At 39.7% G+C, this 15,051-nt stretch overlaps 1 protein-coding gene across 1 annotated transcript in view; it reads right to left on the reverse strand.

The window, feature by feature from the left end:
• The window catches only part of LOC147180968 (ephrin type-A receptor 3-like), a 153,060-nt gene that overhangs the window by 19,774 nt on the left and 118,235 nt on the right, over positions 1–15,051 (reverse strand). Inside the window, exons 11-13 of the mRNA XM_086075735.1 lie at positions 4,704–4,771; positions 3,555–3,680; positions 3,086–3,271 (exon numbers count right to left, since the gene is read on the reverse strand). Of these exons, the coding sequence (XP_085931861.1) occupies positions 3,086–3,271; positions 3,555–3,680; positions 4,704–4,771 (380 nt within the window). The remainder of the gene's footprint in view (positions 1–3,085; positions 3,272–3,554; positions 3,681–4,703; positions 4,772–15,051) is intronic.

Below are 15,051 nucleotides of genomic sequence, written 5' to 3' on the forward strand. Positions count from 1 at the left end.
AATTTAAAAAAACAGGTGAGATTACATTTGAATCTTACGAGCAGTTTTACAACTGCAAACTCCCTCTTTAACTTTAATACAGGACTGTGTCCACGACATTGTTTTCCAGATCTGAATTTTCTTGCTGCGTAACAAAAGCTCATTATTTGGCAGGGGCGCGTCTCCTGCTGCCAACGCCGACACTTTCGGTACAGTTTAATCCCCCTCGGTTTCCAAATAACACTGACTGTGTTGCATTCCCAGCACCTTCCAGTTTGCTTTTGTAATACTTGATAAACCGTAGCGTTTTTTGCTGTTTTCCATCTTAAATAGCATTAATATTCACTTCTTTAATTAATTCCAAAAAGGTTTCTCTTTCGTTGTCCCCCTCAAACATACTTGACTTTATTGACCGCCATTGCTTTGTGACTACAAACGTACGTGTGACATAATATCCGGTCAAAACGTGCGACGTATTTTCGTAAAAACCTGCTTTCATAAGCCAAAATTTTCATTTTCCTTTTTTTTTCGATACGCTTCAAAATCCACCCCCTCTAAGCGTAAAAACGTTTTTGTGAATTTTGGGCTTTTTTCAATTTTCTAGCGTCTCCATTCAGTTTTATTTTCACATTTCTTGAAAATTTGAATAAAAATGGGTGGATGGAAACCCCACTCTGATAAAAAAAAAAGAAAAAGAAGACTATCTCTATGAGTGGGTGTGATGCGATTCAAGGATGGTATATTTTATTTTAAAATGTAACGATTTGATTCCGTTTGGTTAGTTAAAATAACATTTTCAGATTTCTTTTACACTCCTATTATACATGCACATTTTAGCAACATGAGTTTTGCTACAAAACACTCCAATGATCAACTTGGCTACAAAAACAATACTGTTTATCTTGACACAACTTCAAAGTAGTTCAATTGAAAGAGCAATGGCACGATATCTTAAAGTTTATTGATTTTTAAAAAATCAAGAAAGACCTTAAGCTACCCTTAAATATTTGTCTTTTTATGATGGTATCAGTTCAATTCTGTAACACATAACAAAACAATACACTGAACAAATGAGAGGCCAATGAAAGTTGTGGGATGAATTATGTTCAGCCTTTAAGGTTACACTGTAATCGCGCCGCATTACCTTTTTGTATAAGAGCCTACAACATGTTGATTGATACAAGGTGGTCTCTACTGCAACAGCTAGCGTGTTATCTGCTTTTGCTTTCATTAGAGCAACATCAGGGCATGTCATCTGCTGGTGAAAAGGTAGTGAGTGAGAGATGAAGATGAAGAGATAGACTGAAAGAGAGAAGAGAGACTAAATGAGAAGATAAGACGGACACTGAGGGAGAAAGCCGCAGCGTGAGATGGACATACGAGACAAGAAGATAGATGGAACGAGAGAGAGAGAGAGAGAGAGAGAGAGTGATTGCTGGAGCGGGCGCCAGAGATAACCAATCAGCTCTGTTGTTGAACCCGGTCTGTGTCGCTCACCTACACGCACACACACAGGCACTCGCAATGGCGCTAACACAATCGTGAAGTAAACAAGTGGCTATTTGAGGGGAGCGGATAGTCGCAGTTGCCATGCGTCATTGTAGGCGTAACCATGGTAATGGAGCTTTATCAGAACAAGGGTCAGCTCCTGTTTACAGCAGCTGTGTGCGGCACTCCATGGACAGGGGTACAGTAGAACCTCGCTCGCACTCTGTTTACGAACAATACTTTTGGACAAATATTGCTTCAAATCACAAAGCAATGAGGTGAATGCTCAGTTGTGTTTTCTCTCACACGGCATAAGCATCATTTGCCTCGTGTGTCACATATTTCAGGTACAGTGTAAGCTCGGTTCTGAAACAAATCCGTTTGGAGACTAGTGGTAAACTGAAGTGCTCAAACTGAAGCAAATTCTCTCATTAAAATGAATTAAATATAATTTAATTCATTCTGCCCCAGAACCATGTGATGCCTTGAGATACAAGTGGAGAGTTTCATTTTTTTGCTTTGACTTGTGAGCAAACATTTGCGATACGAGCGCTGTAGGGAGGCAATGAACTTGACTCAACTGGCCTTCAAACAAAACAAAAAATAAATGTCGTTGCTTTCTGCTAGCTTAATGCTAACACACACTGCAAAACACCATTGCCATGCTAACAAATACCATTTATAGTAGCGGACTATCTATCACGTTTTAAGTGATGGATATTTGAAGAGTGCATCAACTTATCAACAGACAGACAATACTGTATAACTGCTCAAGATCATATATTCTTTATCTTCTGCGACAAACAATTAATATTTTACTGCAGTTCCCAGAATCACTTACTGGAGTAATTATGAAACTCTTCTTTGTTTGTGTCTGCATGCCTGTATTATCGTGGCCAAATCACACACACCAGAAGGAGCCACAATGCTATTATCATGATGCACAAACAAGTGCTTTGAGTTAAAAGTGTGGTCACATTTCACAATCAACTTGTAATTTACTTGTATTTCAAGGCAATTTATGTAAAGAAAACAACTATTTACTGCCACCCTCTATTTCTATTTAATGATTCTTGGAATTAGTTAAGTTAATGAACCGAGGCTCCACTGTACACAGTAAATTATGTAGAGTAAATTTGACTCTGTTTATAGTGGGACCAAACAGACTCAGTTTTAGAGTAATATTTACACTTGGAAGAGAGTAAAATAAAGAATTGGAAAAAAAAATGAATAAAATAGAAGTCACTCAAGGGTAGAGGAACAAACTCACGACCTTCAGCTTGGGAGGCAGCCGATCTTCTCCCTGAGCCACATATCCTGCTGTGCATCGCTCATGTCATCCGGAATCTTCCTAACTCCAAGACCAAAAACACAAATTTTGGTCTCCTCTTGGAGATAAGCAAAGAGTAAGAGGGGCATAGCTCAGGTGATAGTGTGGCAGTCTCCCAAGCTGAAGGTCGTGAGTTCTTCCTCAATCCTCGAGTCTCTAGAGTCACATTTACTCTAAATAGAGTCAAATTTATTTGAAATAGTGTCAAATTTACTCTACAGAATTGACGGTGTAGTAAACGAGGGCAGTGTATGTCAGCTGTTAAACAGGGACAGAAGCATGACTCACATTTCGTGACAACTCCCTCCAGCCTGATGATGTTGGGGTGGTCAAACTGTCCCATGATGGAGGCCTCTGACAGGAAGTCCCGCCTCTGTTTGTCCGAGTAGCCCGCCTTCAGACTCTTGATTGCCACGTAGATCTCACGTTTTCCTTGCACACGTAACCGCCCGCTGCACACTTCCCCAAACTCTCCTAGAAACGTGCGCACACAAAAAATTCTGAAGGTTTGCAAATAGTGTAACATCAAAGCTAATTTTATTCTAGCTTATCAATTGGTGTTTCACATCGTATGTTAGCATCAGCTAGCTGAGTTTCGTTAGACGAAATGACATGATTTTCTTGGACGTGTTGGTGTTTAAAGAATATGTTTTGTTTTCTGAAACATAACCACCCCATTAAACAGGGTGTTTACTCTATTTCATAATACCAGCGACGATATGATACACATAAATATGTTTTCAATATGCGAGCGTACCAGCTCCAATAACTCTCTCGATGTGAATATTGGTCGCATCGATCTCTTTGGCGAAGTCCCTGACAGCTTGGTTGGGGTCTTCGTAGGTGTGAGGATGGATGTAGGTCCGACTGCCGGGAAGCTTGACTGCGCATGCAAATGAGGAAGAAAAAAACAGAGCGATCAAACATCAATTGCACTTCCACATCTCATAAATGTTACGGGAAGATTAGCATATTGCTTTTATGGGGTTTAATAAAAACTGTGTGTTTACCATCCCTGCAGTAAGACTGTCCGTGGTGAAATGTGAGTACGCTGCTCAGATGGTGTTAAAATGGTTACGTGATTAGACACATACAGTAACTACTTTGTTAGCTGTGGTGATAAAAATGACACCTCATTTTAACAGGAACCCATAAGGAGCCTCATCCTACAAGAAAACATTTGCGCGAAAACTGTTTATGCCAACATAAATGTCACCCACATCGTCCTTTACTGTTTCAGCTGTGAACTCACGGGATGCTTACATGAGCAGGATCAGAGGTTTCGGGGTGCTGAGCTTCCGGCAAGGCAAGATACATTTCACAGTTTTGTACATTTTAACACAAATGCACTGTTACCCTCTCTGTGTCCTAATAGGAGCTTGTCAGCAGCTTTAAAAGTAACAGCCAGATTCTCTCATTCCAATTCAAACAGAAGGTCAGTGGTGCTGTCTGTGACCAGCTGAAACATTTACTATCTAGGAAAAATGTAAGCTATCTACCACCTAGCAACAACAAACAGTACATTGCAATTAAATGAAGCAAGAATTGTAATTATAAAAGTGTGTTGGCACTGAGTGTGCAGCATTTTTCTGGTTAAAATATTAAATTTCATCCAAGTACATTTTAGGGGTGCTCGGGTTCAATTTAGAGGTGCTTCACCCCCACCCCCCCCCCCAAAAAAAAAATGGTCTAGAAACGCCCATGTACATGAGGAAACTTATATATATAAAAGAAAATATATATACACTGTATTAGGATCAATGCCGATATGCACTCACAATATCAGGGCAAAACATGTTTTTTAATCAATAAATAATAAATAGATTTAAAAAACATGGGCATGCATCTGTGTTTATGGATGCTTTTGTGTGTGTAGGTGTGAAGTCTATTAATGTGATGTTATTACCTCGGCCATGCTGGAACTGCATCTTCTCTTCATCAGGGTCCTGCTTGGCTTTGATATATCCACAGTGCCTGCAAAACAAATACCCAGCTGGGTGAGTATCCTGCTGTACCGACACGCATGCACACACACAAACACACAAACCTATATGCGCACCTTCCCCAACAAAAGTAAACTCATGGTGGAGAAAGTAGAAATATACATTCCATTAAAATGGGTAACCTATATTTAAAATGTATTGAAAACATTATAGTATTGATTACTTTTTTTAAATAACCAATACAAATTTTGCATATATTAAAATTAGGGGTGTCAAAGTTAGTGTGTTAATTTTGAGTTAATTTAAAGTTCCTTACAAAGTACAATATTTTTTTTACGCGTGATTAATTACTTGGAAAGCCTGTACTGGGGGAATTCCAGTCGCAGCGAAGCAGACACGTTCACGTCAAAAATTTTGCACATTTGTGGAGACTGGGGTCAAGTTGTGTTTTACAATTTTAAAAATGTGCAGAATTCCACAAGTTTGTTCATGTTAAAGATTAGATGGTTCTTAATATGAAAATAAAAATGCACCAATCTGTCACCAACCTCTTACAAATGTAACAATGCCATCTAGTGGCAGAATAATGACCTCAACACAAATCAAGATCAATGACAAAATTTTGTTTTGCCATATTTAAAAAAAAAAATTCTCCATTTTTATGTTAACAAGAGTATGAAAATGTAGAAAACATATTTTATTGTACATTTTATTGTACTTTTAGAACAGACATAAAAATAAAATGATTAATCGTGAGTTAACTATTGCAGTCATGCGATTAAATATGATAAAAAAAAATTCATCGCCTGGCACCTCTCATTTAAATTCATTTATTTACACACCCAGCATTGCTGTTTGCTAAATATTGAGCATGTGCGAGTCACAGATGTTCCTATAGAGACACACACATTCACTGCATTAATGCTCGCTTTGCAGCCCCTCTGGCCATGACCGCCTCCAGATTTACTGCAGGTCACACTCCCACCCTGACACACACATCCTGGCCCCTATTCCGACCCCCTACTCGTCGGCGCACACACCCCGCGGTGTGGTCTCTGCGCAACGAGCAAAATATTGATCAATTGATCAAGCAGCCTGTTGTCCAGCTGTGAGGAAGTGTTTAACTGATTGCGTTACGCCGACCTTGCAGGGGGATGACGCCGACGGGTGTATGTGTTTTTTTTCTCCCACCATGTTGAGCAATATCCAGAAACAGATTTAACGGCCCCCGTCGTTGAATGTGAGACTTGCTGCTCTTTTCGATTCAGCACAAATATTTCAGGGCCCAAACCCATAAAATAAAAAAGCAATTTCACTTAATGATGAACTAAAAATGATTTAAACACAACATGGTCTCTTCTGTCTGATGGTTGAGAGAATTGAATTATAATTTGCTCGTCTATACTTGGGTGCACACGCTGTCGAACACGACTGAACCGTCGGCAACTCACAGCCAAACACCTGGTGATTGACTCACACGTACACTTGCTGCAATGTTTGCAATTATTGGGTGACAAAATTTTGAGGTTGCACATTTATTTCACTCTATTATTTTCAATGAACGACTGCAGCATATTTCACATTCATTGACGACACTTGTTTATTTGGATACAGAAACTCTTCACGCTTTGCTTTTAAGCCACAGGTACATATTAAATGTGTATGTATAAGTAAAATACTAATATTGGGCTGGTTTTTGTTGGGTATCCGGAAACTTGTCATGTGATAGGACATGGCATTTTTGATTGGCCATTACGTATGCAACGTCATTCATCCATGATTGAAATTTTGAATCACAGCAAAACTACCGCTGATGCAAACACTTTGCGACAGTTTAATCACATTCAGCTGTGTCGCTTGACAAGTTGCTTGATCTGCAGTGGGCATAAAACGGAGCCCTGATCATTCGTCAACACCAGTCTGCGAAGTATATTGGGGTTAAAGAGGAAAGAGAACTGTGGGTAAATTTGATACTAAATGACATAAAAACTCACATGTAAATGAGTTGTCATTAAGTATTCAATCTTTTTTAAAAGGCTTCCCCATTCCTGGTCGTCGAGGGCAGGAGTCCTGCTGGTTTTAGATGTTTCCCTCCTCCAACGCAACTGATTCTAAACATCAGGAACGTTATCGGGCTTCTGCAGAGCTTGCTGATGAGTTGATTATAAACTCAACAAAAATACAAATGCAACACTTTTGTTTTTGCTCCCATCATTTGAGAAAAAAAAATTCACATGCACAATATCATCATTTCTCTCAAATATTGTTCACAAACCAGTCTGGGGACATTACAGACAGTCAATAATGCCCCCCCCCCCCCAATAAAAAAAACTGCACCTTTCAGAGTGGCCCTTTATTGTGGGCAGTCTAAGGCACACCTGTGCAGTAATCATGGTGTCTAATCAGCATCTTAATATGGCACAACAGTGAGGTGTATGTGGAAGAAAATGTAGGCCCCGTCCAGACAGAAGCAAAGCCGGCTTCGTTCCTCAAATAAATCTCGTACACACAGAAGCATTTCAAGACTTGCGTGTGATGACGTTTAACGGCTGTAATGTACATGCCAAGTCTGGAGTGGCGCTGTAGCGCAGCCACAGGGAGTTAACGGAAAGCGTAGAAGAAGAATCAGCGAAGAAGACAAACACTTTATTCCCTAACTTTATTGCAATCATCTCATAAAAAATGGGAGGTAAAACAAAAGTGTTGCATTTATATTTTTGTTGAGCATATGAATCAGGTATCAGGTGTGTGGGAGTTCGGAAACATCTAAAACCTGCAGGGCTCTGGCCCTCGACAACCAGAATTGGGGAAGCCTGGTTTATAAGGAAACACGCAGAAAGCTGCCCACTATGTTATGGTCGCGATAAGTGTGCATGGAAACCTCAGTACCAATACTTGGAATAAACTGTGTGTACACACGAGATGAAGAAGAACAAAAATGTGTCATTGCTAAAATGTTATTAGACATTAATTTCACAAGTTAGTTGTTGTATACTATTTTGCCATTCACTTACCGTATTTGCCAATTCACATTATTTTGTGCTATTTCTATCATGAGTGCCAAATTCCGAATAGGCAAGTAGCAATTGGTGTCAAGGAAGTATGTAGAAGTGATATTTCACCTGAAAAACTATATTGGGGAGGAACTAAGTTTAACCAAACGTGTATGTACAGGTATACATTTTTTTCTAAATCCAGCTCATGTTTACTATATATTGTTTCATGAAATTGCTCATTTTACACAACTACTTTTCAGACTGTATGTCAACCAATATGAGTAAATTAGTTTCTGTGCAAAATTGTTCTAAAATTCTCTTGTGAACCGGCTCCATTTTCAGAGATGCAGAATTGGGGAAGAGGCGAGTTCGAGTGCTGCTCATTAAATCTCAGCCAGTTGGTGTTTAATCCATGCTTTGGTTTTTCAAAGCTGACTGCACATATGCACGGTTGGGGAATACACCCCCCCCCCCCCACACACACACACACACAGTCGAGACTTGTATTTGGGGGCAGTTGTGTCACCCGGTTATCAGCTGGGCACAAGCCAGTCGATCACCGTGAGACGATCATTACCCCCTTGACACACACACACACGTGAACACGCACACATAGCGCTTTGGGGCATGTGTTTAGAACATATGGGGAACGGGGGACACTGAGTCACACTCCTGTGATTACCCCACGGGCGCACCACCCCTCCACCCCCACATGGACATACATGTGTGAAACCAAAAGCACGCCTGTGTTGCTCCATATTTAATAAGTGTGTGTGTGCGCTCAGTGCATGGTTACAGATGTGAATGAGTGTGTCTGATGGGAAATGAACACATTTCCATAGTAATTACGCACAGACTCATTTCTCCTCTCCAGTTAAAAGTGTCATGAATCATTAGCGCTACACTCGGAAACATGGCGTGAAACCTGACACGGCTTCGCCTTTTGTTTCCTCAACTTGTGTTTGAGCGAGACAAACTGGTAGTAGCCTGACTTAAAAGCCGCACACTACCAACTATTCAAACTTCGGCCACTGGAGTCAATTTTTCAAAGTTGCACAATTTGTTAAAATACTTTGTTAGGGTATACTCCTTTCTGCAGATTCTTATGCAGAAATGTATGTTGTAGCAGTCATAACAGAATTGTACAGGAAACCAAAGTCCACTAAAAAAGTGTAGGGCAAAGGTGTCAAACTCAAGGCCCAGGGGCCAGATCTGGCCCGCCACATCATTTCATGTGGCCCGCGAACGCAAACCATGTTTGTCAACTTACATGATCCTTGCTAAATTCTGTATCAGCATTTCAAATTGCCATTTGTAAGAAATAATAACATTGACATTTTGCAGGAATGTTTTGTCATTATTATTATCCTTGACTTCTGGTTTTAAAACTAGTAACCGATCAATTTGTTGTGTATATATATATATTTTTTAATCATTCATAATAAAACAAACATAAAAAAATAAGAAAAAAAACAATGTGTATATGTAATAAATAATACGATGAGATGATGGAACATTTATATTTTGTCACTGTCATAATGGACCTGTGAGGGAAGCCGTAAATGTGTGGCCGGCAACAAAAATGAGTTTGACACTTCTGCGGTGAAGCTGCAACTTATCAAGCGTACACTTTTTTGTCTTTCTTAATTTTTTAACAAAACAAATATACGTCAACAAAGCAAATCATCAAAACACCAACAAAAATGTCATCATCTAATACGGTGAAATTAAGTCATGAAAAGGAAACAAAAACGCTTTTTTAAAAGTTTTTACTCAAAAATTAAAAATTACAATATATATATATAATTTTTTTTTTTTTTAAATACTTTTTTAAAATGCTTAGTTCATTTATGCAGTACTTTATCATAACAAGTCTCTCTGTTTCCAAACAGCTTCTGAATACTTTCACACAGTAAATGATTGCATACTTTGTGTATTATTTGCACAGTTATCTAACTCACACAATTTGCGAGTACAGTGGAACCTCGGAGTTTGAACGTCTCAGAACTCGTACAATTCGGACTTCAACCAAAAAATGCCTCAGAGTTTGAACTCATTCTCTGAGTTCGAGCACCCAAGCAAAGCAAGCTAAGCCAAACGTACCTTGAAAACGGGTAGCCGAGTGAAGAAGAGCGAAGCCGAATGCTCACGTTGCGGTAGTTGAGACGATGAACTGCTCATTTACAGTCAGATCGTGAATACTCCCGGAGGTGCTCCATACTCGCGAGTGCATTTGGAATTTTCCACGACAATTTTCTTCATCATGGGCCCAAAAAAAGACAACAGTGCCAGTGGCAGCAAAGAAAAACATACAGTTCTACGAACCACAGTGGAATTAGGAAGGAGATTATCGCACCGTTGTAACTACTGCGACTAGTTCTGTAAATACGTAATTATTTACTTAGCTGTTCAACAACGAGCCTGACGTTAAACAATGCCCAATGTAAAATGCACAAACTCAGCACTGAAGTAAAGCTAGCATTAACATAGCATTTATCATCCACTGATGCCATCACATCACAACGGGTAAGGTAAGCTATTTTTTTATTGTTTAAATACTGTACTGTACTGTAAATGTAAAAAAACATTAATAGAAATTAAAATATTTACATAATTTCTTATGGGAAAAAATGTTTCAGAGGTTGAACAATTCGGATTTTGAACACTTCACGGGAACGAATTATGTTCAAACTCCGAGGTACCAGTGTATTTAAATGATGGATTAGCTGGTTCTACATTTTTAGCTTGGTTGATGACTTTTGTTGTCTATATTTGGCTTCCAATAGTGATCCAATAAATGTATTATGTACTCTTTCTATTTCAACTGAATGTACATTTTAAGTTGTAAGTGTTTTATTTGTTTAGTGCTTTTATCATGCAGTGTCTCGGTTCAATGGCCAATTATCCATTTCCACAGCAGACTACTTGATACGTTGAAGCAGAAAATGTGTAGGTGTCATAAAAACAAAACCCAGTTTTGTCTCATCAAGCAATTTTATGTCCCAAACAAGCGCCTGGTAGGAGCTAATGAGACAATAATTCACTTATTTAAATAACTGAACTCATCTTCAGTTTTTTGTACTAAAGGTAGGTAAGCCTCTATGTTGACCACACATCGAGCACACACATGCCCACGTTGCATCCCCAACCAGGTTTTCCTGACCTACATATTTAAATAACGCCAGCTCGAATCCCGATTCCGCTTAAACCCGTATTCATGCCCGTCTCTTCGGGTTTGTCACGTTGCCTTGGCTAGTTTGTGACAATAGCCCGAAGGTAGAATCGCGTGGGCCACAAACACAAAGTCCTCTACTTTTGCATGTCAGTCATGCAAGCTTGTCACATGGCCAAGACTGCAGGACATGTACATGGAACATGATTTATGCAACCAACATTTACATAGTTAGTCAGGGAGTTTATTTCCTCAACAGGTCGTTGGTGTCATATTTGCACAATTACACCATCCATTTTTCCAAAAAGAAAAATGTCATGTAGAGATTAGGATTTCACAGGTATTTACGTTTCCATGCTGACATTTGGAGTGCTGAGGTAAAGTTTATAATGAGGATGTTTGCATTCCCACTGGCTGATTGTTTACGCCGATGTCCTGCAGTTAGAAGTTGGTACACTTTGCCACGGTGGAAAATGTTCCCATCTGCTATTTTGCTGACACGCAACCTCACTATATGCTCTTGTTCCATTCTGCGCACACACGTAGCTTTAATATGACTGCATATGTATGATGAACACACACACACACACACACATTGGCGCACTAATAGACCTCTGTACTGTATTGCCACCCCAGCCGAGCCCTCACCTTTCTCTCTGTTCCACTTCAGTGATGACAACAGGCTCTCCCTGTCCTCCAAACGCTACACACTCCACATTTGCATATCAATTTACTTTTTAATATAATACTCTGTCACTTGAGACCCATTTGTCATTCTGCTAGCAAGCTTCCCTCACAGAACTCCATCCTCATAATATTATTGCCGTAGCCCCTCCCCCCTTCTTTTTTTCCTCTTCTCTCTTCCTGTCATTCACACTTTTACGGCCTTTATCTCTCTCGGGGTGTTATTTTATTTCCTAATTCTGTCTTTTAGTGAAAACATTCCCTTGTCCAATATGCCATATATCACAGCTTTCTTCCCCAGGCATCCTTCCATTTATCCACTCCTGGGCCATTCCTTTGCTCTCTGCTCTTCTGGGGTTGTGCTGTTTTTGATCGAAAGAGTGGACTAAAGGAGCCGAACAGAAAGGAAGAAAGAAAAAGAAAGAACGTGAGGGAGTGGATACGAAGGAGCGCTGACAGGCAAGAAAGCACAATGGGGTTCCATGCCTGCATACCAACTAACAAGCAATCACAAAGGGTGGGGGGGGGGGTTGTGGGGGGCGCAGGGGGGTAGCCATAAGAAAAAAAAAAGCAGAGTGGGTGACATAAGGGATGTGGAAAGACAGGGTGAGGCGGTGGTTGTGCCGCAGCAACGTGCACGGAATGTGAACAACTGTTACAACCAGGAGATTGTCTTTGGACTAAAAATACTTTAGCAAAGTGAAAAGCAGATGTTGGACATCAGTTTTTTGTATTACAATTCTTGATTGCAGGCCGATTACCTGCCTGGTGGGATTTATGGGATTTTATCTTTGATTTGGTGAGGCATAATCTCATTTATATTACAAACACAAGAAACTGTAAGAAATGAAAATCAACACAGTGTGTCTCCTGACATATTTGTGGACCCCCCCCCCCCTTGAAATGATCATCTGTTAGTTCCTGAAAAACCTATTGGCTGTCGAATATAAAAGTAGTGCTTTGCTGCACCGTCTGAAATCTTGGTGCCAAGGAACTATTGCCCTATCTAATATAAAAGTACTGCTTTGTTGCCATGTTCTGGAAACTATAGACAGTTATAAACCTTTTGGCTCCCATTTTATCCAATGAAGTCTCTCAGACAAGCAAGGACAGTTACCTATCGTCAGGTCACTTGTGGTTCTCAAGTGCCAGCTACTGTGAGCAAAAATATTCTGGTTTCATCGTGTTACCCTATTGCAATTACAGCTCTCTATCATATTATTTTGAAACGTTTGGGTAAAATAACTTTTTCCCATTGATTATGCTTTGTAGCTACATGAGTAAACTTCTAAAGAAAACCAGTTGAGATTGTCGAAATAAAATGGCCTGCTTTTTGCTGATATGCAAAGTAACATCAGAAAAGAAATGAACTGATGTTAGCCATTGCATGCATTTTTTTAATGCCCAGTGGATATACAAAGTCTACACACCCTTGTTCAAATTAGATTTTTGTAGTATAAAAAAATTAGCTCAAGGTAAATGATTTTAATACTTTTCCCACCAATATAATGACCTACAACCTGTACAACTCAATTGAAAAGTAAAATTAAAGATTTTCCAGAGGGGAAGTAAATACAAACAACTGAGATAATGTGGTTGCGCAAGTGTGCACACCCTGCTATAAATGGGAATGTGGCTGTTCACAATTAACCAATCCCATTCAAATGTGTGCTAAATAATCAGCCTACACTTGCAACTATTTCAAGTGCTTCTGATTAACCACAAATAAAATTCAGATGTTTGAGAAGATTTTTCCTGACACTTGTTTTTGTTTATTTTCTAGCGGAAGCCAGATTTTTGTGAGAGCACCAACTGGTATTTGGTACGGTTCATAATTCACTGTTCATAATTTCCACATTTTTTTTTTTAATTTGTTTTAGCTGTACGGATTGTAGTTCACATTCATTGTGGAAAAACCTTGGTCTCATTTTTATCACAAAATCCTGGCATTTGAACAGGGGTGTGTAGACTTTTTATATCCACCATTTATGTGGAGATAGTCCAACTCCATAGAGCTAGCCGTGTGTCATGCTAATGAATAACCTTGGCCTGATGTTAGCATGAGACACTAGCAGCTAATAAAGTGCTTGTAGTTCAGCGGCGTGTCGCATCACCTGCTTTGTTTTATATGACTGGCCGCATTTTATTGGATTAGAGTCAGGCTGCTGGCTGGGAGATGGGAGGAGAAATTGATGCGGTCTGCAACAAGGAAGAGCCAGAAGGGCTCGGTTGCACACGCATATGAACACACTGTCTTTCACATTGCTTTACTCCCGTCTCCTTTCCACTTTCATTTCCTGTCTCGCCACATTATTTTCCCTCTGCTAATCAGAATGACGAGAGAAATGAAATCAGTACGTCGTTAGTCACCCCTCCGGCATGACATCTATCCTGCTTTCCGCACCAACTCACCTTACTACGCACACACTGCTGCTTGCATTACTCGCGGTGATTACTAATGGCGATTCCATTTAATATCAAGTCATTAAATTAAAACTAATTACTGAGAATGAAATGAATGGATTCAATTCACCATCTTGTTATTTCACAGCAAAAATGTGTCTGGGCACACCACTTGAATGACCAAACACTTTCTCTGCCTTGATACCCCAATAATTAATTTAACGGCTCAACAGAACAGCACGGAGCGAAAACTAACAAAAAATAACCACAAGATTAAAAAAGCAGTCAGACTGAGTGTTCTAGCATAAAGTCCATTCCGACCCAATCTCCATCTTGTCCCCGTCTGGCACCGGCTCAACGATCTCTGACCACAGTGTAAAAAGATTTACTCAGTGCAGGCTAATTATTAAGACGGGGAAATGATTAGTGGAAGAGTTATGACTAATAAATCTGTCTATGTTTCATTAGCACCCTGTTTGGAAACATTTCAATTAACTCCTTCTCATTAAGGAGAATGGAAATGGATAAAAAGAAGCAAGGGGGCGGGAATGAGGAGAGGCTGAGAGCTGGAATACGGGAACGAAGCAGGATTTTTACGGTCAGAGGAGAAAGGCACACGACTGGTGTATCATCAAGTGAAGTGTATTTTTATATATGCAAATAGATCGGTATGTAGATCAGTAATACCACGAGTGATGTCACTTGCTTGATGAGGTCATGATTGTAAAATGCCTAATAAATACATCCCAATGGACTATACACTTTCAAACTGGAACAAAAAAAAGGTTCAATTTTTTTTTTTATAGGCCGTTTGATCAATCACATCGCAACATCTGCTCATTTGCATAAAGCGCCTGAGTGAAATTGTTTTGCACCAGGGGCAACAGCTTCCAAGACTGCGTTACTTTGCAGGCACGTTGGGTTACACCCTCCAGTTTAATTGAAAGCGCTAGCACCCAAGCAAAACATCCAAATGGTTCTAATAACATCATTCTAATATCATCACATCCCACATATACACAATAGGCTTGCCTGTTTTTTGAAATGTCTCATGCA

This window comes from Leptonotus elevatus, chromosome 1 (assembly GCF_054856555.1).
Source record: "Leptonotus elevatus isolate MCC_2025b chromosome 1, RoL_Lele_1.0, whole genome shotgun sequence".
NCBI lineage: Eukaryota > Metazoa > Chordata > Actinopteri > Syngnathiformes > Syngnathidae > Leptonotus > Leptonotus elevatus.